Source organism: Larus michahellis, chromosome 3, assembly GCF_964199755.1.
Source record: "Larus michahellis chromosome 3, bLarMic1.1, whole genome shotgun sequence".
NCBI classification, from domain to species: Eukaryota; Metazoa; Chordata; class Aves; order Charadriiformes; family Laridae; genus Larus; species Larus michahellis.
Genome location: NC_133898.1, coordinates 104,388,311 through 104,416,009, shown reverse-complemented (window position 1 = coordinate 104,416,009; position 27,699 = coordinate 104,388,311). Strand labels below are relative to the sequence as shown.

General features: G+C 37.8%; 1 protein-coding gene across 24 annotated transcripts in view; it reads right to left on the bottom strand.

Annotated features, from left to right (window-relative positions):
* DST (dystonin) overlaps positions 1 to 27,699 on the bottom strand; it is a 312,504-nt gene that overhangs the window by 26,188 nt on the left and 258,617 nt on the right. For all 24 annotated transcript variants that reach the window (XM_074581579.1, XM_074581580.1, XM_074581578.1 and 21 more), the window contains 14 exons: positions 25,225 to 25,428; positions 22,175 to 22,406; positions 21,597 to 21,823; positions 20,773 to 20,895; positions 19,919 to 20,020; positions 17,644 to 17,745; positions 16,294 to 16,467; positions 15,322 to 15,477; positions 12,750 to 12,947; positions 12,119 to 12,247; positions 8,929 to 9,099; positions 7,443 to 7,598; positions 7,005 to 7,211; positions 5,243 to 5,362 (listed from right to left, as the gene is read on the bottom strand). In XM_074581579.1, coding sequence (XP_074437680.1) covers positions 5,243 to 5,362; positions 7,005 to 7,211; positions 7,443 to 7,598; positions 8,929 to 9,099; positions 12,119 to 12,247; positions 12,750 to 12,947; positions 15,322 to 15,477; positions 16,294 to 16,467; positions 17,644 to 17,745; positions 19,919 to 20,020; positions 20,773 to 20,895; positions 21,597 to 21,823; positions 22,175 to 22,406; positions 25,225 to 25,428 — 2,301 coding nt within the window. The remainder of the gene's footprint in view (positions 1 to 5,242; positions 5,363 to 7,004; positions 7,212 to 7,442; positions 7,599 to 8,928; positions 9,100 to 12,118; positions 12,248 to 12,749; positions 12,948 to 15,321; positions 15,478 to 16,293; positions 16,468 to 17,643; positions 17,746 to 19,918; positions 20,021 to 20,772; positions 20,896 to 21,596; positions 21,824 to 22,174; positions 22,407 to 25,224; positions 25,429 to 27,699) is intronic.

The window sequence follows — 27,699 nt, the reverse complement described above, 5'->3', positions numbered from 1 at the left end:
AGTGTTGCTGCAAGAAAATTTTAAGCTTACTGCAAGATTTCTAGTCTGCTGGTGCCACAGTCCACCTGAAATTGTATGAGGCTTGACTCTAGCAGAGTCCCTGCTTTTTGTTCCTCTCTGGAAATGTAGCTCTACATCTGCTGGAACAACTTCTGGAAAATCCCTCCTTCAGTAAGAGTAATGATTCCTGTCCTATCATAATATTGCTAAATTTCAGCAAGGGGCTGCCTGGTAGTCAGAAGAATGCGAAAGAACTGCTAGTTTGGGAGACATGAACTGAGCAGTCTTCACGCTACATTTTTACATATAAAGATTTCAAGCCAGTGTAGAGCACCCCAAGGGCTACAAAGGTTATTCTGTTTTACCTCAGCATGGTCAAGCTGGGAAACCTCCAACCACAAGCATTTAACCCTCCTAAGATTGAACAATACTGTAATTGGGAAGAACTGTATGCAAAAAGTACACAGATCCAGGCACAAGAAGCAGCTAGGACATCCCTATAACTCAATTTGGGCTGGAAGCCATGATCCCAAGCAGGTTTCTGTGATCCCAGGACTTTGCAAGGTGACAGTGACACAGCAGTGGCATCTGCCTGCCAGCTCTGACAGCTCCTGCCCAGAGCCTCTGGAAGCTTTACACAGGCACAGAGGAACGCACAGAAACGCAGCTCATCTGATACTGCAGAGGAGTTAACCGACTGACAGAGTAAATAATTAAATAAAGGAACACTGCCAAAAGACAAAACCAGCACTACACATCAGCTTTTAAATGGGTAACAACACTTGAAGTGTTTTATTTCACACCTTCGTGAGCTGCTAGCAGGAAATCAGTTAAAAAAAAATAAATCACAAGTTTGCTTTAGGAAACTCATATGTATAGAATCAAATAAATATTCTCTTTTTTTTGTCACAAAAAAATACTAGGCCAAAAGAGGTTTTGCTCAGTCTTTGCTGAAACCGATTTTTATCTGGTTCTCAGAGCAATATTCAGTATCATCACATCCAGCAAGGAAATGATTACCACTTACAACTTATTGTAATTCCCCAGGGCATGTAAAGACTGCAAAGATCCCTCACGTGCATGCCTGCTCACCTCTAACTGGCAAGCTGTTCCCAGCTGGCCTGCACCAACCTGTGCCATGGTAGCTCACAACTCTTCCACCAACTTTCCCATGTGTCCATATCGTCATCTGCTCTTTTTAGATGTGAATGTGTATAAGGGAAAGCTCAAGTGGAATGGAGGTGTCCCGAGCAGGAGGCAGGCATTGGGTTATGTCATACAGACAGTATGACAACTTTACCTAGGGTGATTCAAGGTTCCTTTTATAAAACTTGATTTCTATTTTGCACTGTACTGTCCTTATTTTAAGGTTATTTCAGGATCCAGAAGGAACTGAGGATAAAAATTTTTCAAAAAAAAAAAAAAAAAAAAAAGGCAGCATTTGTCTTGTAATTCAGCGTTTCCTTACTTTCGTTTTCCTCATATAAAGCAACAAGGAAAAGCATTTTAAGAAAGAATACAAACACCATTGTGAAGCTAGAACTACAATAAAAATAATTTTCAAAATGAAAATAACCACTTTTTTATAAAAAGTTCCTTCAATACAAACAATATTTCTGTGCTCCTTTCATTTGATGGGGTTTATTAACTACTTAACACTACATGCACAGCGTTACTTTATTTTCACTAGAAAACACAAAAAAATTGCTGCCAGAGAAGGATCACACAGGAAAAACAGATATAAAGGGGAACAAAGGGTTGCAGTCCATTCATTCTTTGACAGACTACACATGCTACACCGTATCTACTTTCATGTGATTTCACAGAGGTGTAATTGAGAGTAGATTTTTGTTTAAGCTGCCAGGAACGGACAGGTAAGATGAATTAAATCTCAGTAATTAACTACCTACCTTCCTTCTAAGGAAGATGGGAACATACAGATAAAATTAGCCAGGTTCATATAAATGTACTGTAAGGAACATTCAGCATGGGAATGGATTGGGTGACCTAGTAAGGGTTTTTCCATTCCTGACTTCTAAAAACGAGAAAAAAATGCTGATAAACAGACCATGAATAACCCCCAAAAGTCCCTGGCAACACACTAGATATGAGTGAGAGAGAAAACATATTATCTTGGCTTTTCTCTTTCAGGGCCTTTTTTTTTCTTGGCAGTAACAACTGGCAAAGACCAAGTCCAAATTATTGCTTACAGCACACAGAGAGCACACATTCAGCTCAGATAGCAAAATCGTTAACTAAATGAGCAAGGAAACCTTCAAGGCTGGACACAAAAGACAAAGACAGACACAGGGGGTATATGTGGGAGTGGAAGGAAAAGACTTAAAATACAAGGAAGGACATTGCAGTGTTGGGAGGTTTGACAGCTCATTAAAAAACAATTGAGTTGATTTCTTGGGGGGGTTGTTTGAAGTTTAAAGTCACAAAGTTCACAGAACTCCCTCACTTGCACACATTCATCTTTTTCTTCCAAATCACCAGTTTCAATCCTAATGTCCCTGTACCACATTCCATCCCATTCCTTCATGAGAAATGAGATTCAAGCAACTCAAGTAGCTATTCTCTGCAGGCATTTTGTATGAAAGCAACCTGGAGAAAAGATACGTTTGAGAGAAGTGATGAGTCTGCCAATCCATGCGAGGAAGCTTGGGCTCATAAAACGCACTGCTGTAGGTATAAAGAACAAACGGGATTACGAAGTTTAATATTTCAGAAGAGGGGAGGAGAATAAAAGTAGAGAGTCAAACCTCCGGACCCAAAAGGATTCAAAGCAAAGTCACAATGTGTTGACTGTAATCGTGAGGAGTATGAACTTCATATAAAGAAAAGAGGGGAGTGGAAGGATTAAACCATTGATAGAGTCAGAGAAGACAAGACAGACTATACTAGCAGAAAGATTTTTTTCTTTTTTTTTTTTTTCTAAATTCCCATCATTGACTTCAAATTCTGGCAATAGCAGCAATCCCAGAACAAACTGAAACTGCAGAGTTAGCGTAACAGAATGTTAATGTAGGTTTTATCTAAAAGTTTTAACAGCAAACATAGGTAAAACTACTTTTGCTTGACCAACAGCCAATTTTCCCATATTAAAGGAGAATATTTTCCTGGTTGATAAACAAAACTTAAGTTATCATATAACCTGAGCGATGATAAAAAAAATAAGGCAGACTGATGCCTTAACCAACCATTAATATATATGGCAAAACTTGTCAGAGGTAAAAGCAATCATCAGAAGCTACGTTGGGAAGGAAAAATTACATATGCAAACCCTTGGGGATATTGTGCAGAATGAAAAAATAGGAGTAAATGGAGAACAACAAGACTAACACAAAAAGTAGAAGTAGATGTATGCCAAAATGTATAAAAATGAATGGTCTTTCAATACTCTGATGAAACAGCTCCAAGATAAATCTTGAGACAAAGTCTGTCTCTGAAGATTCTACCGCTCACCCACTTGATCCTCAGTAATATATTATTCTAGGATCTTTGCAAAAGTAAAAATAAAGTAAAAACTTCTTCTATCCATTCTTTTGCTCTGTCTGATGGAACTACAGAGCTTTTATACTATTACTTGTTTGAAAAGCCAGGTGAATCAGGGTGATTTTTACATTTTCACCTACAGTAGCTGGGTTTGGCAAAAGCTAGTCCTAGAATTTTGAATCCCATGAGAGAAATAACCTTTGCTACTAATGGTGTCATTGTACTTTCTAGAGGATTTAATTAATATTTCCACTTCACATAAAAAGCAACTGACAATCAAAAGACAAGATTATTTTTCAGTTTTGAGTAGTACTAAAAGGAAAATCCCAACCCAATTAACCAGATGGTAAAATTGTGCTTTAAGGACTGAAAAAAGCCTACAATACCCAGTGACCTGATGGATGGTTGCACTCAAAGAGTTGTGTTCAATGGGTCAAAGTCCAACTGGAGACTAGTGACAAGCGGAGTGGCATTGCTCAAGGGTTTGTACTAGGACTGGTGCTGTTTAACATCTTTGTCATCAACATGGACAGTAGGATTGAGTGCACCCTCAGCAAGTTTGCCAATGACACCAAGCTGTGTGGAACAGTTGACATGCTGGAGGGAAGGGATGCCATCCAGTGGGACCCTGACAGGCTTGAGAGGTGTGTCTGTGTGAACCTCATGAAGTTCAACAAGGCCAAGTGCAAAGTCCTGCACGTGAGTTGGGGCAATCCCCTGCACAAATACAGGCTAGGCGGAGAATGGATTGAGAGCAGCCCTGAGGAGAAGGACTTGGGGGTGCTGGTGGATGAGAAGCTCAACACGACCCAGCAATGTGCGCTCGCAGCCCAGAAAACCAATGTCATCCTGGACTCCATCAAAAGAAGCATAGCCAGGAGGTTGAGGGAGGTCATTCTACCCCCCTACACCACTCTCCTGAGACCCCACCTGGAGTACTGCGTCCACCTCTGGAGCCCCAGCATAAGAAGGACACGGACCTGTTGGAGCAAGTCCAGAGGAAGGCCACAAAGATGATCAGAGGGCTGGAACACCTCCTGTGACGACAGGCTGAGAGAGTTGGGGTTGTTCAGCCTGGAGAAGAGAAGGCTCCGGGAAGACCTCATTGCAGTCTTCCAGTACCTAAAGGGGGCCTACAGGACAGATGGGGAGGGACTCTATCAAGGAGTGTGGTGATAGGACAAAGGGTCATGGTTTTAAATGGAATAAGGGTAGATTTAGATTAGATATATAGGAAGAAATTCTTTACTCTGAGGGTGCTGAGGCACTGGAACAGGTTGCCCAGAGAAGTTGTGGATGCCCCATCCCTGGAAGTGTTCAAGGCCAGGCTGGATGGGGCTTTGAGCAGCCTGGTCTAGTGGGAGGTGTCCCTGCCCATGGCAGGGGGGCTGGAACTAGATGATACTTAACGTCCTTTCCAACTCTAGCCATTCTATGATTCTATGAATAAAACCTCTTCAGAGATTCCTATTCTGAGATACTATTACTTTGTTTTTTTAAGTTTCCATGGTGCTGTATTATTATGTCTTTCCTCTTCACACTTAGCCATTACCCACAAGACCAGGTACTGTGAAGTTTTTTTTCCACTCCTGACCTGCAGCACACCACCACTTAATTTAATGCTAATAAGCACTCCATTGGAGTGAGGCCACAAATCTACTTCCTTTGCTGATGGAATGGTACAAAACTGATAGACTTACCTGCATCTCACTGGGCACTTTGCATTTCATCACTCATGACTCACCTTATGCTGTGCGAGCTGCATCTTTATTTTGTCAGGGTCATTCGCAATTTCAAGATCCGAGTCCAAAGATTTCTCTGACTCTTCCAGCCATTCCATAAGTTTGTGCCAGGCTTCATGGAACTGCAAGGAAGTGAGATTTGCATAGATTTTAAAATTCACTGATTCATAAATTAGTCCGAAAACTTTAAACCCAAAACCATTCTGTACAGGCCAAACAAGTACTCTGCAGAATTTCAAAACATTTGGTGCGCTTTTTCTCCCTTATCTCTCATACAGGGACTTATTAGCCCAATCACGTGCCTACTGGACTTAACCTCCCTTCTCCCAGGTGAATTCGCAACCTCTTATGTACATGATCTGCACACCTAGTATGCATCTTTCAAAGACATACTGGTAACTTCTGTTGATGTGTTGGTCATTTAGATTCCTACATTTTTAGTAACGAATAGCAAATACATCAAGAATGGGGCTTAGCTATTGCCTGTATGGCACAACAGCAGTAAATCACTGAGGAAAACTCCCATCTGGATGACTGCTCAAGATTTACCCTGGGACACTCATAAATGCTCTCTTTATATCAAATGCTATCTTAACGGGCAAGGAACAGATCCTTGATCTTCCTTCCTGTCTCAACAAAGAGAGTGCTTCAGGGAAGGAAGCAGGCAAAAACCAAAGATTCAACCAGCTTTCACAGAGCGGCATCCCTTTGGGATTCAGTTTTTCTAAGCCAGTTGATTCTCCCTCTGTGTGTCTCCTGGAAATTCTTCTTGCCTGGGCTGTCTACACATGAAAGGAACTAGTTCAGAAACCTCTCAAGGCTCCTGGACCCTGTTGTTCAGGGCTGTGATCAGGCCTTGACACCAGTACCCTTCAGTACTCCTTCCCTGCTCTGCATAGATAGCTGTCGTCTTAAATTAACAACCTATTGTATTCAGCTTTGCTGGATGAATGCACAAGAGAAACTGCTGGAAAATAAGTAACATTTGATTGGCTTATGGGCTAATTTATTGCTCAGAGAAGTTCTTACACTATGAGCTGAGTAGTAGTGAACATGGGAATGTGGTTTGGCTGTGAACATGACCAAATCTTGAATGGTCATGTTCACTTGAATAAAAAGAAGCTAGAACTTCCTATTGACATTTAAACAGATTACATTCCTCTCACAGTTTTTGCATCTTATCATTTATGCTCTCCAGGAGGGGGACATGAATCTAGGGAAAAAAACCATTAATGCTCCCTGGTGGGGAAACCTGTGTAAAAAAACCCTCTAGGTTTTTACGGAAATAAATAGAGACATCTTACCACAGAGAAGATATAGGTCTAGTAACTAACGTAAGAGATCGAGGAGGCGATGAGTCTTAAGCAGGGCACAACGTAAACCCAAGAAGAAAATACTAAGGAATACTCCCACAGATTAATGAAAGGTGTTCATCACTTTCTTTAAAACATAAGGGTTGATTGTGAAACTTCTTTTTAAGGACAGATGGCACCAATGTACATCTGGAAGCCATACTGTAACTTTCTTCTTTCAGACTATCCTGTATTGCAGGCAGAAGTCACTGCTTGGGTTGAAAATGATGCTTTCACCTCCCAAATGAAGTGCTTTATGATTGAATCACAGAAATTGCTCCACTAACTCAACAGTGTCTGTTACACTAAACCCAAACTTACTTGAAAGTGCTTTAAAGCACATATTCTTCAAGAGTCTGGATGTAATTACAGCTAAGTTCAAAGAGTTGTACAACAGCTGTTGTCCGATTACCTTTTTGGCTTTTTTCCTTGCGTCATCCAAAGCTCTTTCCCTTTCAGCTAAGCGTTGAACTACTTTTTCCCATCGACTCTGTGCAATAATCAGTTGATTCTTAATTAGGACAACATCCTGTTTCTGGCTGAAATATTTCAAATGGGTTCCAGTTTTGTCCAGCTCTATGATCTGATCTCGATGAGAATTCACTTCTGTGGCAAAAACCTTGGAAAAAAAGAGAGAAAATTACTCCGAATGCTACATTGCTCACGCACTGGGTAAACACTAAAAAACCCAGTCTGATAAAGAATGATGTAGCGAGAAAGACTATAAAATGCAATTTTAAAACAAATTAAACGTTTCTCTGAGTGCCAGCGTTACAGGGTTCATTTGGACGTTGTTAAAGTATCTCCACAGAGTGGGAGAAAAACATTACACATCTGTTTCTTTACATACCTTGTGTTCATCAATTTGAAACAAGACAGTGTCCAAGATAAGACTTGGCTGAGAAGCTGCAGTTAGAGTTCGCTCAGCCTGAGTAAGCCAATTGCCGAAATCTTGAAGTGAGTTGTGGAACTCCATTGCTAAATTGAGGGCTTCTTCCAGTTTGGTCTGTAAAGACACATCATACATTAATAGCAGTTGATATTGTGCAGGGGCTTCAGTCAAGTAAACCATTTTAGTTCATGGAGTAGAACATTTTAGTTTAGCATTTTAAAATATATTTCCAACTCAAAGTTTCTGAGTTTTAAAATAACAGCCTATATTTGAGCATATTAAAGGAGATGGATAGAAGAGTAAGAGTACAATTACGTATGATAGATGAGTAGAAAGTACAGCACCTAGTATCAAGATAAAGTTTTCCATGTTAGAACATCATCTACTACTTAATCCTAATGGGCATACGGATTTATCAATGTCAATACAAAACCAGTAGAATCGCAAAAATCTAAGGCGGCAGTGCAGTTCGAAGAGCCTCAAAGAGCTCATCTAATATATTCTCTTGCACTAAACAAAGAATAAGTTTGCCTAGAACACTTCTTTTTAATAAAGCCCAATTGTAATCTTGGTTGCCTGAAACGAGACTGATGTTGGGTACAGATTTTTTGTTGATCATATGACAGCAATCAGACTTTCAAACAATCGCACTGCTGGCCTAGCTGAGCATTCCAACCTTACAGCTTCCTGCAAGAACGTGGTCATGTCGGGTATTAATTAGTTGGACGTTCTTACATTATATGGTTACCTTAAGAGACACCAGGATTCTTACTTGAAAATATAACTAAGTTCTTAGCTAAATATTTGTGCTTTATACATATCAGCACTGTACAAACAGTTCCTCTGTCTGTAATTATTGGTATTCTTCATTGTTTGATTGAGGTAGAACAAATGAATATACTTCGTGAAGGAATGAAAGCAAAATGAAATTAATAATAAGATAATGTATGTTGCATATCAGTGAAATCACTGATCTACGTTAGAACAGAAGGTAGTCACTTGAAGTAAGTGGCAGAAGGCCAAACGTTTGGGAATTGTAAGAAAAAAAAAATGGATAAAAGCTAGGAAAATTAATGCAGCAACTCTGTTCTGAGAAGGAGATAAACTTGAATGATCAAATGATTTTATTCACTCTCTCATGTCTATGATTACTGTAATAAAAACCAGAAAAGCCTTCATCCTACCAAATGAGGATTATCAGTACCAGTTAACACATTTCTATGGAACAGGCTTGTCCCACTCTCACTCATCATCCCCTCAATTATGGATAATCAACTTCTTGAATCTTATTTACTTTCTAAACATACCAATGAATTCTGCATAACTGTCTCTACAATTGATTTTAAGTCTAAAAGATAAGGTAAGTATGCATGCTTAAAAGCACGGAACATTAACATCCTTAAAGACATGATTTACACTTCTATTTTTATGTAAAAACACATACTTTTCTTTCACTGAGCTTTGTTTGTACTGATTCCCATTTTTCTTTTAAGTTATTTATGTCCTGCTCAACGTTTGTTTCAGCAGACTCTGGGCATCTTGCAAGCATCTGCTGGCCTTTCTGCATTAGACACTTATATGTCTCTTCTTTGGCTTCAAAGGCAGCACAGAGTTCCTAAATAAAGCAAGCACCAAAAAAAAATAAGTCAGGTAGAAATTCAGTACTCTTTAGAAATGCTAGTATAATATTTTTTCCTCCCTGAACATTTAGCAAGTACGATTAAGACTATTAAAGGAAAAACGTGCAATTAATAAAAAGCCAAATAAGCAAAGAAAGGGCCCAATTCTTCAGGAAATGAGAACTTGTATTGTCTGTCAGATGTTTTCTCTGAGATCCAAAGCTTGGCAAAGAAAGTACTATGCACTTATTGCACAAGATTTGCTACAACTTGGTTGGTGTAAAGTCCATCTGTAGCTGAAACACAAGAATTGTCAGCATTATACAGCACGCTGAAAGCCCAGACCTATCCTATACACCTTCAAAGGTGGGTGGGACAACTTGGGAGGGCTGCTTTATTGTACACCGTCTCTTTTATTTTGTCTGTATCTTCCTTCACTCGCCTGGCAAGAGCACTGAAGACATTTTACACACACAAAGAAAACTGGAAGAATAAGGGTTAACAACTGTTTTACCTGCTAACTATTCTACTAATGATTCTCTTTTAACCATGTTAAAGATGAGGTGGCAGGAGCTTCCCATGCATCCCTCTGACTCAAAAGTGCACATTCAAAATTTGTAACAGACCATCCAAAACGCACCAACCAAGTTGCTGCAAACTCCCCAGTGAGGAACACCTTCCAGGAGGTGAGAACTAAGTGGCTGGCAAATAGGAGGAAAAGAACTTTTTCCTCTGATTCCCAGGACAAGAGCCCAAACTCAACATTTTCTTTGGGCTATGAGATACTGCCACAGGGTTGTACCTGATCACAGAGGAGCTCAGGTCACCTAGACTGCTTCCTCCTGTGCTCCCAACCTCCCTACAGTATTTTTGCTTTCCGTAACTCCACAGAGCACCTTACTTTACTGCAGCACAAGAACCCCTCAGAAGTAAACACGGGGAGCAGCGCAGCACAGGTGAGACATGGCACAGCAGGAGTGACCCCAAACACTGGGGCTGGTCTGCCGTAGTCACACTCTTAAGAGGGCAGGAGCAATTAAAGTTATTTTCAAGGAGGAACTGAGAAAAACGATTGTTTTAAGAAAAGAGGAGGAATGTTCTAGCAGCATTGGGACAGCCAGAGAGGCCTCTTTTTAAACCCCTTCCCTGCTGGTGTCCTGTAATGTCTCTTCATATCTTTTGTTTTCTTGGAACTGCCTTAGCTGGAAATGCTGCCCAGTCTCAACTCCATTTGTGAACTGATTATGGTTGAAGGCTCTTTTATTCATATCTGTAGAAACAGATCTTATACCCAAGAAGATGGTTCATAACATTATTTCCAATGAGAAATAAATCAAAACATAGTGAAAAGCTTTCTTCTCCCGTTTCATGTCACAAATTAACATGTTTCTATCACTTAGGGGCAACTTTGAATCTAGAACTTACGATAAATAGTACTCAACGCGACAAGTGGCCACAACGTTTCAGAGAACTTACACATATCTGCACAGATTTACTGAGGTTTAACTAAACTGAAATCAAGTCCTGTTTTTTAAGGGTTAAATACATTAGAGGATAACCAGTCAATGCCTGCAGTTATATGATGGCCCACAGCATAGCAAAAATCCATTAAAATGTACACATACAGTTAGGAAATTATTGTACATATAGACTACATATTACTGGGGATATATGCACATTTGTTCCAACTATAATATTATACTCAGTTTAAAGATTCTTTAACTAATCAATCTGTAAATGCTGTAAGTATAGAAAATGGCTTATTGATTCGCACAGCAAAAGAATGGACCAAAGAAAACACTGAAATTTTCCAGGGAAAATTTTTTGGTCTTGATCTGACTTTAAATGGAAAAAGCTCCACTGACTCCCATGGAATTGTGACTATGCCCCACTCTCACAGGAAATAAAAAATAAATTTTAAAAGGTGCTTTTTTAGACTTTTTTTTGGTCTTTCTTTCTAAGACAAAGAGAGAAGGATTGGGGGCGCTCAAAACTGCAAGGTTATTTCTATGTTTCGTCCTAGTTTCCTCTCATAACTGATTTTAAAACTGTAAATTATTTTCTTTCTCAAAAATAGTTACTGGTAAATTTTGGAGAGGAAAAAAAAGAAGAAAAATAAAGTGCCTCACACTGGTGGGCAATGACCTTTATCATCATTCCAAAATAAAATCTGATTTTTAAAGCTATGACAATGCAGCGTTCTAATGGAAAGCATGTCAGGCATATTCGAGTTCAAGGCCAGTTCAGTAAGTATCACTCGTAGATCTGAGCCAGGAGGTCAGGAGTTCAGATCACTGGGTTTGGGGTTATATCCTGGCCTAACAGCACGGCATGATTTCATATAAGCGGAGCACTATGAACCATCTTCCTTTGAGGTAATATATCATGTTTAAGTGTCTTCTTTCTAATCTCTATGGTTCTATGGGGGTGGAGAAATTAATAGAATGTTTCTTTAAAAGAAAGGAAGGGAAGGAAGGGAGTAATTCAGGTATCCTGATCAGCTTGCCACTTCTAATTAAAGCAGAGTCTCTATATGAGCCAGTAGTCCTTATTACATCTGTGCTAATGATGATTTTAATGTCAGCTTTGGTTAGATAAAGAATGAAGAATCAAGTCTCTTAATTCAAGGCCCAATGAATGTGGATCACTTTTAGATTCATCTTCCTATCTTAGAAAAAGCATAAATGTAGTTATGGGAACAGAGGAGAAAAGAAAAATAGGAATGACTGATAAAAATCTGTAAACGCTTCTCTGTTTTTCTTTCTGAGAACAAGGATGCAAAAGTTCTTTTATTTCTGTCTCAACACTATTAATGGTTCAGTTTTGGGCATCTCCCAAATGACTACTTTTCCTACATTGAAAATAACAGTGTTGTCTTGAAGGCTATTAAATTTTTTTAAGATACTGTACAGACATTGTGATATATAGAACATGCTCTGTATTTAACATAAGCACTCTTGAAAGATATTTAGTCCTGAAATGCAATTTGCAAAGCATTCTAATACTGATACTTACCATATGGGTGTTAAGCTGCTTTCTTGCTGTTTCTGGTACGCCTCCAACAGGTTTTGATGCCAGCAGCTGACGTTCAGTGTCTGTCAGCCATTGCTGCATGTCTTCAACTTCACTGTGGAAACCTTGGGCCTAAATTATACCATATAATTTTAGAACTTACTTAAATGTTCTCCATTCTAATACTAGCTCAGATGCAGAAGTATACTGGCAACAGATTTAATCAGATATTTCCAGTAATCAAAGGTAACGAAAGAGAAAAAAATCAAAGGAAAAAACCAACCCAAAATTTAAACCAGCTCAATCCAATCTAATGATAAAACCAAAACCCATGGAAATCTTGAAAGCAGGCTAAATGAGCAACTGTGAGAGCAATGTTTTCCCTGAATAATATACCCATACAGAAATTTCACCCTTTTAAAATATGTAGGCCAAAAGTTGAAGCCTCGATTCAGCACTATAGAAGACAGTGGCCAGCTGTGGAAGACAGAGCTGGGTTCAAACTTTCTCCAAATTCAGGAGTGTCTGCATTATGGTTTTGATTTAGGCCAACTTCTAATACACGTATCTATGTATTTCATGCAAAAAGACACTTTTTCTGAGCTATCTCTTTATTTGATCATTTCCTGTTCACCTGGATCAAGGCACTGTCCAGCTGCTGTTTCCTTTGTTCTGTTTTTTCCAACACGTTTTTCCAGCGCTGATTCAGAAGTTTCAACTTGCTCCGTAAATTACTTGCTTCTTCAACAGCACTTGATTCAATCAGGTCATTTCCTGCTTTCTTAACTGCTTCCACCGTAGACTGATGAGCTAAAACATCATTCTGTAGCACCTACAATTATAACACAGTATATATGTCTGGCCATGTTGATAAGTTATTGAATGAAGGCAACGACAGTGACTGAGCTAGTTCTAATCCAGTGTCAAGGCAAGTTTAACATCAGCACAGGTATTTGCAATTAAAGCCAATCATTAAGGTCTCTTCAATCAAAAGCAGCAACAGACCATCCTGCCAAAATGCTACACTTTGTTTTTATATCTTGGAAAATATAATATATTCCTCCTGAATACATATATTTCTTTCTGAAATGATGAAAAGTTTCTGGTACTGCTCATAAAGAATTATTTCTTCACTTTCCTTAATTTACTACATACTTTTCTTTAATAGGACTTTCCTTGTTTTTGACGGTAAGGTGTCAAAACAGTGTTGTATATAGTAGTGCCAATTGCTTGTGGAACAGTAGTCTAAGAAGAGAGGAGGGAGAGCAATAAGAATACTACGTGCCTGCCGTGCCATACGATCCGACTGCCACGACATCTTTTCATGCATTTCAGGTCTACAACTCATTTCACATTATGTCAGGCTACCCAGCATAATGCAGCACTTCAGCTGTGCTAAAAGTTGTATTACAATCATTCAATACTGACACCAAAAGACCTCCTCCATCTGGTCAAAAACCTGTTATCGCCAACCCTAAAATGCAATGTTATCATAAAACCCTCAAATGCAAAACCTACATTTGGGGAAAAGGATGCTGTTTTCAGAAATATTTAAAAAAAAAAAAAAAAAGATAATGCTTTAAAATACCAGAAATAAAGAACAGAAAGAGAATACGCAAAATAGTTGGGATGGGAATGGTAAACCCCATCTAAGAAATTCAAGTTTATGACTGCTGTCTTCCATGGGGCCTGGTTCAAACTCACCTCCCTCAAAATGCTAGCATATGGAAGAAATATAAAGCTAAATACAAAGGAACTTTTAAACAAACTATACAGAGCACCTGATGAAACAGCAAGTCACAAGTAGCCCTTGTATACAAAATGTGCATCTCATTTGATTTAGTTCTTCTAAGCTAAGCACTGGAAGGTATTCGTTATTTTATTTTCCTAACAGGGCGAAAGAGAGGGATATTCACAGATATTTTCCCTTCCTTCCTGAGGAGGCTCACTAAGAACAAGGTCTATTCTTTCCAAAGTTATTCCAGAGATGGATGTTTTTCCAGGCTACCACAGGATGCACTACTGTGTGAACTTTCTAACCTATAAACTCTGTTTTACAAAAAGGAAGCAGATTTATTCATGTGTTTGATGAACTCCTTCAGCACTGAAGGTAGATGAAGTCACAAACGATGTCTGGATGCTTCTTCAGAGTAAAGCACTTCCGTTCGATAAGAATATAAAAGGTTCATGGAGTGGAAGCTGGATTTGTAATTTATTTTTTTTTAAGGGCCTGTTTGTAACAGTAGCTGCACTGGGCACGTAGATATTTTCTCTGCTCAAGTTCCAACTGACCACACAAAAGACTTCAGAAGCTGCGGAGCTGCATTACCACAAACAATGAAAATGCCTTAATTATCTGTGTACCGTCAATTTCAATCAATTCTCTCTAAATCCGAAATGGACTCTGAATACTTTTCATGTCATATGCAGGCCAAAAACTAAATGGCAGATTTAAAGGAAAAGAGAGGATTTATGAGGTTAGTTTGAAATCTTCAGGCCTAGAAACAACACATCATCATGGACAGCACACAGAGTCACACAAGGAGGTAGAGAAGATCTCTTGCTCCTGGGAGGTACTCTTCAAAGTAAAAGGCACAATAGAAGCATTCTTCCACAGGCTCCAAAGTCACAACAATCAGTAAAAATACTAGAAAAAAATTTTGAAACCCCCCTAAATTGTATGTAACAAGAGAAGAAGATGGGGGAATGGACACCTTCCTAAAGTTGGCTGAGATTTTCAGAGAAGCATTCTTCTTGTTAGTTGGATCCAATTGGGATAAAATTCTGCAGAATTCAAAACAACAAATCACTATTTTCTGAGAAGGAAGAAACAAGAACGAAAGATGTGTAATGGTCACATACATTTTGTGAGACCTGGCTTAAACAGAACTAATCAAGGAGTTCACTGCTTCAGGAAGAGTAGCAGGTTCAATAACTTTTAAGTTCCCTGGGTCAAATTAAGGTGAATAAAAGTGGAGACTAAGGTGAGTTGCTCTGTTTGGCTAAAACCTATGTCACTTACATGGCATACGCAAGGAAGGAAAGAATATGGAGGATTAAGAGGAAAAATATTAGTTATTCCAAGCCAGCATTTCAGCTATAATCTCTAGAGAATTATTTATCAAGTGCTAAGTTTTACTACAAGACTCATCACTAAGATAAACATCAAAGGAACATTTCAGTTAATATTCATTATAATTACATACATGATGTTTGGCAAGTTCAATTTCAATAGCCTTGGGGTCTCCACCCACAGGTTTCTGTTCATTCAGCAAGTCTTCTGTATGCGTCAGCCACGTCAGTAACTCATCCAGGGCATGCTGGAACTGCCCCAAGGCTAACAAGGCACCTTCCAGCTTGTGCTATAGTAAAAATAAAATTAACAATAAAATGGTTTCACAATGCTATTGAATTGGCTTATATTACCATTAGTCACCATAATCGAGAGCAGAGTCCGTGCATATGATATCATAAAACCCAGGGAGTAACAGTTATCCAACACAAGCAACAGCTTTATAGTTAAGAGCTGAGTTTGCAATTCCCCTGTAAAGCCTTACATGCCAGGCCTAAATTCCTAACCTTCAAAGACCCCATGTAACCAGAGCGGAGTTAAGCTCGAAGGTTCTCTCATCGGAGATACGACAGTAGTTTTTTATCACTTAAAACATAATTTCAATATAAATACAATTTGGGATCTTTAAAACCTTTTCTTTGTTGTGAAATGATTCAATTTCAGAAAAAAAAAATACACTTCAAATCACTGCATCTTTAAATCTCTCTTTCACTTTGATAATTTAAGGAAAGAGCACTGAAACAGTTAAGGATTAAGTTGTGTCTTTTTTTTTTTTTAAGTGCTCAGTTCAGCAGCTAATATTACTTTTGCACATATAAACATGGTTTCAACTGCTACTTAAGATGTCATCAAATAATCAAAATGAAATAATAATGATTCAACATGGCACTGCTGACAGAGGAAGTGACAAAAAATACTGCTAAGGGTTTAAAAACCACAAACGCAACTCAGTAAATTGTAAAATTCAAATTATATTATATATAGTTCTGTAATTTCCAAACCAAAAGGAATAAATGTGTACGTTGATGCAAACGTTATACATAATAAAAAGCTTTTCTCAAAAATCTAAGTCATGAATAAAGCCCCCACCTTCAAGTTTATTTACCTGCCTATTTATGATTTTTTCTTCTAGGCTGTCCCACAGTAGTTTGAGCTCTGAGAGAGGGTCTTGAACTGCGTGCTTGTCACTCTCCTCTGTTACCTTCTTCAGCAATAGTTCTGCCTGATGGTTCAGTCTTTCCATTTCTATCTGCTGCTGATAAGCTTCTGTCTTAAATTGCTACGGTAAATAGAAAAAGAATACACATAAACTTATCACAAGTAATGACCTTCTTGAATATAGCATAGTACAGCGGTATTTACAACACTAATGCATCACTGTCAACTTTCATACATTTGGGGGGTTGTCATCCAGGGTAAAAATGCTTGTAAGACACTGATCATCCAGACAGTCGCAGCAAACTGAAAATTGGCAACAGTGTCTTAATATTCTAGCAGATATTGCTAACTGTGACCACAGAATGATAAAGGTGCCTAATAGGAAAGTATTCTCCAATGATCTCCCTGGTCTGTAAAAAAGGCAGAACACATCTTGAGTCACTTCTAGCTATTGTGGTTGTGATAATACCATCCTTTAAACTTCAAATAGAATTGTTTTTCAAAAGACCTGTAGGCAAATTTTCTTTAGTGGAACACCCTCTCTTATACATGCAACTGGGACAGCAGTCTGAATACAACTCACATATGCGTGTTCTTCTGAACTACGTAAGATTATGGTTCATTTGAAGTTACATCATAAAATAGATAGATTAAACAACTTGCCCACAGCCAAAAACAGTACAAGTGAGCAATGAAACCAAGGACATTACCTGATCATCATACATCCCTGGTTTTTATATACAGCATAACAGCCTACCGACATCAGGAGCATACTCAAGTCACAGATCCACAAAGACAGGTTTCTGAAGGTCTAAATTAGCCTGAAATTTTGATTTTCAGCTTACTAATGTACTAGGAATGTTGTGATCTGTGTGCACATTTAGATAAAGCCTATAACTGCAGAAGTGAAGCTGTGGAGGCATTCTTTCAGATCCTCAAGGAAGCTGTTCACGGTAGAAACCAGAACACATAAAAGTCATAGCAGAAGAACCCTGTACATAATAACCTCACAGCCTTTGAAAGACAAGGAATGCTATTACAAGCATTTCTTGGCTATCAGAACATAGTCACAAAATAAAATGTAGTTTCACCAAAATTTGGAATAGATTTTAAAATGAAACACATTTTAAAATGAAAAGTTTGCAATGAAATATTATCTGAAATTTTCATACAGATTCTTTTTTACTAGAAATTGAAAATTGCTTTTTACTCTTGAAAAATTACAGAAAAATCCTAAACACCACAGAAAAAATGCAGACAGATGAAAATATAAATGAAATAAATTGCTAGTTCATACCTTAAGTTCCTCAGTTTGCTGCTTCACTGTCTCCAGATCTGTTCCAACTGGGGACATAGATGCCAACTTGCTGCCAGCAATGTCTACCCAGTCAAATATTGCCTGAAAATCACAGTATGAAATTGAAGCATGAGCAGAGAAATAGCGTCATATTTCAAAGCTGTACTAAGTAAAATACCAGAATTTTTTACTCCAGAGAACAATATTGCTGTGCTCTTTGAAAAAAAAACAAAACGGCTTTCTTCAGCGGAACCTAGGGTTTTTTGCAATACAAGGGACGAAGTATTAACTAAAGTATTCCACGTAATGGTTACGAGAATGTACATGCTGCAAGACTGAACTTCTATTAGCAGTAACATTCCGCCAGTACTATTCATGCTGACTAGTACTCTACTTGAGTAAAATCAGCAATTTTTATGAATACCCTGAAAGGTAAATACAAGACAAACTCTGTTCTGCAGTCCTTTGGAGCAAAGGTGGAAGGTGGTAGCTGAATAATAACACACTTTAAATGATGATCACAAAAAAAACCTTCTTTTGAAGGATAATGTTATCTGCATAAGGAATATGGAACATGACCCATTCAGTACATATTAGATAGTGATGGGCGATAACTGAGCTTGACTGAATCTCCTTAGGATAAGGCAGTTGTAACTTTAAAAAGCAAATGAAGCCTCCCCAGTTCTGAGGCTTTGTGGGTACTTCTTTTACTCCTGATACAATGCAGAACAACCTCAAGAATACTCCAGTTACAGATTGGAGTAACAGTAACGGGGGTTGGACTAGATGATCTCCAGAGGTCCCTTCCAACCCTATGATTCTATGATTCTATGATCCAAGAACACCTATATCACTCTGGGTAATTACATAAGGGAAAAAATACCTCTGCTAGGCCCCTTTTCCTCCTGCCTGTTATCTGTGATTCATTACGGAGAAAGGCTTAGGACGGCTTGTCAGAGCTGCTCACTGCTACACAGCTCCTTGAGAAAAGGAGAACTACCCCCCAACACGCTCAACAGGATGAGGCAGCTGTAGCTAACAATCTGCCCACAATACTTTTAATATTGTCTATTGAAATGAGCAGAAGGCAGCATTTAAATACAGTTCTTTTACAAAGTACCAAGCTTATAGGAGGTACAATGTGCAGCCGCAGGAAATGCAAAGCACTTAAAGCAATGGCAACGCTCCTAATGTAACCCTACAAGTCAACCTCTGTGCAGTATGAAAATAAGAGAACTTGGAGAAAAATACATAGCCAGGGTGCACTGGAAAACAAGATGTTGCATTATTATTAGGATGTGTTCTACTGCTTGATCTGCACTGAACACACAAGCAACTGCCCTCAGTGTCATGTGAAACTCTGTTTTTAAAGATTTAATGAACCAAGAAAGACAGTAATTCCACTGAGCAAAAAGATAGTTTCGCAAAATCTGACCATGGAAACTTTTCAAATGTTTCAACCTTCCAGCCATTCACTGACAAAAGACATGAGGCCTGCCACTCAGCTAAAACTTGCAAAGAATATGCAAAAATATTAAATAAAATACAGCACATATAGAGAAAAGATATCTTAAAAAACTGCTGGAAAATTTACCTATAGATTTTAAGGTGAATCATCTTCTAAAGTATTGTGACTGGATAAATCATACTAAGAATTAGTATAATGGCCCAGTATGTACATATTCTTAGTATAATTATGCTAATAATTAGTGTAATGGTCCAGTAACATTATGTTAATATTTTTTGCTTAAAATATTCAAAGTTAAATATTTGACTTATAAAAAAGGTGTAATTGAAAATTTTATTGAAAATTGAAATTCTTTCACTGTCCTTCACTCAAATACAGAAAATAGCAAGTGAGTATGCAGACCTGTATTCTGTTCTTTTCAGATCACGTAAACACGTAACAACTTCAACTCACCTATCATATGAAGTACTGACTACCACAAGAAAACGTGAGCAGGATTACTATAGATTTGTGTGGTACCAAAACCCCTCTGCTCTTATCAGTTAACGAGGGGATATTAATTTTGAATCTATACATAGAGGAATATATGAACAACTACATGAAAAAAAAAATGCAAATAGGTCTATTCTTTAATGGAAGAAAAACCTCCAACCCAAGCAACCCCGAGAAAAAATATCTGCCTACTGAAGAAAATAGTTGCTATAATCAGTGACACATGTCATCTTCCCAATCACATAACGTTTTTTACTACAACCACATTAAATCCTATTGACTCAAGGTTGGGTTAGGTGTATCACACTGTCTTACCTGCAGTCCATCTTGGTATTGAACAGCTGCCTGCATAGCTTCAACAAGCTTATCTACCCGTTCTTTCCATGTTTTGTTTAAGGCATCCCAGGCAGAATTCAGCTGCAAATAGGTGCAATTTACTCCAATGGACAAAAGAATTTTACTGCTGTATAATGTGCATTCACTAATTATTCACTCATCAATAACACCAATAAACTAAGCATGAATAGTTCATATTAATTCCATGTTAAAACTCTTGTTCTCCTTATCACTGCATAGTTACTTTCCTTCAGAATACACTTGAGGTTCTGGATTACAAAAGCTGTAAAATTCAGTACTGATTAATGAATATTTTTATTAACATATGGATTACACTTAATATGAGAAACAATATTATTAAATAATGTGGAATTGCATCATTATAAAAAAGGTAGCTTAAAAGAAAGCATACACTGCTGAACATTGGAGAAATTGTAAGTACTCTGTAGTCATCCAAACAGGATTGTCTCAGTTAAGATGTTGCACTTGGCATAAACCAGATACAGTTCAAATTTATTCTAGCATTACTGTTGCAAAAAGTAGCCATCTATTGCATTAATCAGTGATTATTTTTACAAAAAACCTTTCTGTCTTTTACAAAACTTTCAACCCATAAATCAATAAAATAAAATTGTCTGTACATTCTAAACTAATATGAGCCAAGATCCATTTACTTGAAAAGCAAACCTTACTTTATCATAAAAGCTTCAGAGGTATCTTACGTTTGCCACAAAATTTTTATTTTCAAAATTTGCTGGGGGCAGGAAGGATATACCAATTTCAGTTGAACAAGCACCTAACGTAACAGATTTAAGCATCTGAATTTCCCATACCTCATCTATACTCTTGTTGACAATAGGCTTGTCAGGCTCTCCACAAGCAGCTCTAAGTTCCGAGCCAAGGCTCAGAACTGTTTCTAGTTCTTCTTGTAGTCCATCAATTTCTTCTTTAACAGCCTACAAAGAGAAAAAAATTCAATGCTGCTCATACTAAATTTAATAAACTATGTACAGCTTGTTTTCAAGATAGGACATGGCAGGATTCGGCCTTTGGTTTCTTCAAAGTCACTTGGACTTACCATCTGATGCTTAAAATACAAGCATCCTTTTTGCAGCGTCAGAGTGAAATCAACTGACATCAGTCTAAATTACAACAATGGTTTATGATGTCATTTTGCATGAGATGAAGAAAAATAAACAGGAAGTTTTCAATTAGATTTCTTTAATCAGAGTGTTTTCTTTTTTAGAGGTTATCATTCAACCTTCAAATCTTTAACTATCAGCATAAATAATTACAGGCTTAGAGCATAATATGTAGAGCATGATACACGCGTACACCTTTCATTTAGATGTTACGTATTACTCAGGGAATCTAAAGTATGTATAGCTTTTAAAAGTCTCAGTGATGTGCTTATTATATACAAGTTTATAAACAGATATGCAAATATAATGACAGGCACATGTTGCATGCTCATTGCAATTAAGAACTGATACATGTTATTTACCACAGACTCTTGAGATATCATTATAGTATATTTCTCCACAATTATCCCTCTTGGTCTCTAAAAAAATATCCTCCTGTGGTATTTCATAGTAATTCTGTCTTTTCTCCGCATACTGTAAATAAACTTTAAGTCAACAAAATACTTTCTACTGACCTCAGCATCTTCTTGCTGTTGCTTGACTACAGATGGGTCAACTCCAGGTCCCTCCAGTTCTCCAACGAGCTCCTGAGTATCTTTAATAGTAGCTACAAGAGCCACATGATCATACCAGAACTTTGCAGCTAGTTCCATTACATCCAACAATTTGGCCTCCCTCTCCTCAGTCAAGGTCTGGATGTCTTCCCAAATGAGGACCATTTGGTCTAGTTTATCTTGAACAGCTAAACAACAGAGGAACTAGATTACTACCTTGGCAAACAATTCTTGGCCATAAATCTCTCTACAGTTCTACAGCAGAAACATATGGGTATGTTTTAAAATTCAGACTGTAAAATTGTTTCTTTACAGGACTCCTTATAATCTTAAGTGGAAACAACCAACATAACCTTAAAAAATAAAACAAAGGTCATATCCACAATGAATTATTTTAAACAAATACTTTACTTTTATAAATCTTCTCCAGCTTCTCCAGGAGAACACAATCCCCAGTTTAGTGGTCATCAGAAATGAAGATTTTTATATGCTGCAGCTTGCTGCATTTACACTACATGAAACTTCCCTTGATCTCTTACCTTTAGCAGATATATCCTTATCAGCTCCTTCTGAGCGAGCAATCATTTCCTTCCCTCTCTGTTTAAGTGTCTCATACACCGGCTGAAGTTTTTCCAGATCCACCGACACGTTCTTATTTTCACTGATTTGCTCTTTAATCTTCTCAACCTCTGCTGAGATTGAAGGTGGCTGCCTCAGACGTTCAACTATGCGTTTCAGACTCTCAAGAGTCGGATCTATCTTGTCATGAAACTGGTAGGGTGGTAAAGGACAGAAAGAAGTGGCGGAGAAATTAGAAAACAAAACAACTGAAAAATGGCATTTGAAATTCTCTTGGAAAAAGGTACTTTAAAATTAACATATTTAACATCTCTAGCCAACATATGTATGTGCCACTTGCAATACTGCCCTTCGTGGTTCTTCCCTTCTTTCAATATCTAAATTACAAAAATGACCTTGCAAAATGCTACTTCCTCTTAGATTTAAGAATTTTACTATGAAGTCTGGTTTCAGTCCTGAGACATTCCATACATGTAGCAGAATCTACTTGCATTTAGTCCTGTGTAATTCATATAGTAGTTTGTACCTTATTTTGGAGAGCCATGACTTTCTGATTTCATGATTTTAGAAAGCTGTTTACCTTAGTAGTAAATGCATACTTTTTCATATCAGGACCAACATACTGGCATATAACCACTGATTAAGATTCAATATGTACGGTCATTCAAAAAGATGTTTGTTAGTGCCCAGCTGATGCTTGTTACTGCAGTAAAGGAACGTTACTTTCTGCAACTAAAAGCACACAACAGCGTGTGTTGACCCACATTTGACTGGGCCCAGGTAGGTGCCCAGAAACTCAATTACAGCTACGTAACATGGCTCACCTTTTGGTATAGGTCCAAAGAGCCTGTACTATATGCTTTTGGATCCCTAGAGACTCCTAAAAATATCTCACCACTTTGCCCCTTTCAAATTACAGAAATTAGTAAATTGTGGGTGCATTTAACGATCCCTCCAGGATCTACAAAAAGCACTCGACTACACTTGGGAAAGGTGCTAGAAAGAGCACAGCAAAACAAGATTACCTTATGTGAACAAATAACTACATCCTTTCTATTCAAAGGAATACAGGCAATACAAATGTAATTACTTTTTCCCACCATACAACCCACTTCAAATCAGACACTGTGACTAATGTTATGGACTCAGTGTTTTTGTTAGAAGTGCAAATATCATACAAGCCAGCAAAATGTGTTATGGAAGATAAGTAGCCTTCCCACGTTTAGGACTTCTGAAAAACTGATTGCAGCAACAAAACCTTACAAAAGTGGTAAAGACAGAAATTAAATTGGCAATATTCAGGTCTAATTTTAGGATATATATATATTAAATTTTAAAATTTTTGGTACATTCAGTGGGTTTCCTTGTACTTCAATGAATGAGACAAGGTGTTTTAGAACTTAAAAGGAAGAAAATGCAAGTCATTACAACCTCTCATTCTGGCTCCATAGGTTATGTGGTGCCTTTGATACGTAATGCAATTTCATATAATTTAAAACCTGAAGAGTTAAATAATTATTCTTCCAGGACTGTCTAGACAAACGCTGACATAAACCATCATAGTGCAGAGCCCTAATAATATATATTTATGTATCTTGATAAAAAAAAGAGATTATATAAAATTATATTCTGGGCATTACAATGTTTTGCTTTGACATCTGCATATACATTAACGTACAGAAAATGAACCTTAAAGTATTGCATAAATAATTAAGCATTTTCTCAACATCTGATTATACTCTAGCTGTTACCAAAGAATGCATTTTTATTCTTGCTTTCTGTACTTAGCCAGTACAACACGTTAATGTCTACCACATACAAAGCAGGGACTCAAATGCTAAGTAAATATCTTGATTTTCAAATGTGCAGCTCCATGAGCATTTACGATAAACAAAAACAGTGAATCTAAATAATCAGGCATCTTTCAGAGGTGTGAATAAGGAAGTTGTTTAGAATGACTAAAGTATAACATAATGTGTATACCAAGTTCAAAAGCAGGATAATATGTCACTTTTTTCCCTGAGCTTCTTAAACTCAGTCTGCAGGAGCTAGGAATATGACATGAAGTACAATGACCTATGACAAAAATTATTTAGAATGTAGACTTGATGAGAACTTTAAGATGTATTTATTTAGTATTTTAGACCTGAGCAGAATATAGCACTTAATTTCCAGTGAACAGAGAGAAGGGGTAGCTTCCTATAAAAGGCGCAGTACAGAACAAAATATTTTTATTCAGGTTTTCGTATGGGTTCACGTACAGTAACTGAGTTCTTTTCTGAATTTGGGGTTGAGTAAAAGAATTTCAGTTTGGGTTTAATGACAATTAACTCAATATTTTAAAGTTTCCAAAATGTGATACCTAGCATACTCTATCGAGGTACACTGCATAGGCTGATGAATCCAAGATGCACAGCTTTTATAGACTTGATCTGAATTCTATGCTCATGATGACATTTTGTGAGGTCTAATTTTGTTCGCATTACTTTTACGTAACAGTTCAAGCACATGTTACGTTAAGTTCTTGTGGGTCTTGTGGGTCTGCAATAAAGACCAAACGCTACCGCTACCAAACTACCCTCTAGTTCCATTGGTAACGGACTGTAACTAAAGCTGCCAAGTTCAAGGTATGACTGTATTGAAATTAACTGATCAACAGTGACATCCATATGCAAAGGAAGCATCAGCTGGTAACAGACCAGCAAGAGACAACAGAATAAAGTGAAAATAAAATCCCACATTTTTAGACCAAATGTTCCTTTTTTTACTTCAAAATTAAGAAGCAATACCATTTTTCAACTGCAGTAGTCTTAATACTTACTAATATATAAAATTATAAACCCTCAAGAAATAGAAAAATCAAGGCCATAAGCAGCGATATGAACATTCACAGGCCATTAGGTTGAAAAATACAGATAAAACAGAAGTTTAGTCTTGATATATACATGCAAGATGACAATGTCTGTGTATCTTTCCATTTGAATGAATCCGATTAAACTTAAATTGATACCTGGGTACATTGAGAAATGGCTTCATCCAGTACCAGTGCTCGCTTTTTGACATCTTCCTTAATTTTACTGTAAAGGGTGTCAGCTGCCACATATTTCTCTTGGATAGAAAAACCTTCTCCTGGGCTCAGCTCCAGCAACTGAGGCCCAGTTTTGTTCATCTTATCTATATGAGGCTTGTGCTCAGCGATCAGCTCACGCAGTTGCTATAACAAACGAAACAACTTATCAGTTTCTTATGCTTGCACCACCACATTACAGCTGTCCACACTTCTAACACATCCAGCTGGCAAGAAATTCCAAACAAATACCCTTCATCCTAATGTAAAGTGCAAATAATATCAAATAAAGTTAGTGATTGCTCTGCCAGTGATGGCTCCCATTCCAAAGGAGAGCTATCCAGGCATTAAACATCACAATTAGAGACACACTGGAAAGGTCCATGCAATACTCTTGTAGGACATATGATTACAGGCAAAACATAAGATGCTAACTATGCATATGATCTTGGCAACAGACACTCCCCGTATTTAGTACCTATAATGACAGAAATGTCAACAATATTCCAGACATGTGCATAACACCACTGTATATATACTTTTCATGTTGGTATTTGTCACTTGCCTCAAACCCTTCCATTGAAGAACATCACAGAAAGAGGTACTGGCATTGCAAGAATATTAATCCAAATTATCCTTGCTTTAAGAAGAGGGAAGTAGCACAAGGAAGAGTCAAAGAAATCAGTGTAAAGGACAAAAGGACAAGGAAGACCGATTAGTAGAGACCATCAACCTAGTTTAGCAGTCTCCTCTCTGGACAAGACCCCTCTGTCTTCACAACAGCGCTATTTCTTAATTGACACAAAGTTTAGCAAGTAATTAATAAGTAAATTAAATTTGATCTCAGCTGTCTACTCCCTCTCATCATCCACGCCCTAAGTAAGTCAAAACCGTGCGTAAAACTTGTGGAAGTGAAAGGTCACACGGTGTCTTCCAACTTCCCTAAGGATTTTGGTTTTGTTTACTTGCACCCATAGATCTGACAAAAGGGAAAGGTTTTTTGTGGGAGTAGCCTGATCCATCCCTCCACTTTTATTCATTTTCTCAGCTCATTCCTCCCTTTTCAGGAAAATCCCACTGTCTTGTGAGGCACTGTCCCTCCTGGTGCTGTGAACTCCGCGCATTTCTACCCTATAGTCCCTGTGCAGGAACATGAGAGGCACATGCCCTGTTCCACTCAGCTCAAAGTTTGTTTAAATTAATGAAGACACAGAAAAGGGCCTATATCAGTCTTAGTGTAAATAAATCCTCTTCTCTTCAACTAAGGTCCTTCCCTTAAAAAGACATCCTGATACTGGCTTGCTTACTTGCTCCTCCCCAGACAAGGAGAGGTTGAGAAGACTGAAAAGACAGTGACCATGACGCTCAACAGTCCTCTGATGACAAAATAGGAATGAAAACACAAATCCCCCTGACTCTAGCTCTTACTGAGAATGTAACTCTTTGTATACCTTGTAACAAGAAAAATAATGTTGATTAGCAGCGAAGAGGAAAAGGTGAAACTAAGAACAGTCTGAAATATTTTAGAAAATAATTTTGTGTGGTTTATTTTTGTGCACAAATAGATGATTTGACACCAGGCCAACAAGAGTGCACGTTTCTGGGTCCAAACCTTATGCTAGTGCTCTGCCCACAGCTCAGTTCAAACCAAACTGACTGCGTGCTACTCACACAGAATCAACTCTATGAATTCCATGACTTGGAATAAAGACAGTCATCAGTAAATACATCAGAACAGAAATGTAAGTGAATATAGAAAACGGTTTTCAATTCACATTCAGAAACTTTTTTTTTTTTTAATAGAACAATAAATTATTTGATCTTTTCCATGATCTACTATTGGGTAAACAATTCCAGTAAACAAGTATTCCAGATCAGATTACATGTTAAAATTGCCTGACATTAATCTTCTACTTAACAAACAAATCTCAGCTAATGGCATAGCCCAGGGAAAATGCAAAAATAGAAGCTCATCTGAAGGGCCTCTCATGCAAGCAGAATGATTAAAGTAGATGGGGAACAATCCTGTGAGTAAAGCAAGCATGATTTGGTTCACAGTGACTAATCAAGATAGTTTGTAAAGCTCATGTTATATAGCTAGTCTTAATAGAGCATGTTTGTTCATTGTGGACATAATAGGAAGACAAATGAGTGAACCCAGTGTTTACCAGTACATAATAGTGGCATATCTTCATTAACTGGTCTCAGAGTAAACAAGACTTTGAAGCCAGGGTTCATCCTATCTAACTTGAGTCGCTTAATTGAGGTAGCTAAAAAAACCCAAAACCTAGTTACTCTATGCTCAGTAGGGAGAGGCAGGTATGTCCAGTAGCCATATGGGTTTTGCATGTGTCAAAATATGCAGGCTTTTAACCTCGGTGGGATGCATCTGATTTCACGTGATACTCGTAGCCACAT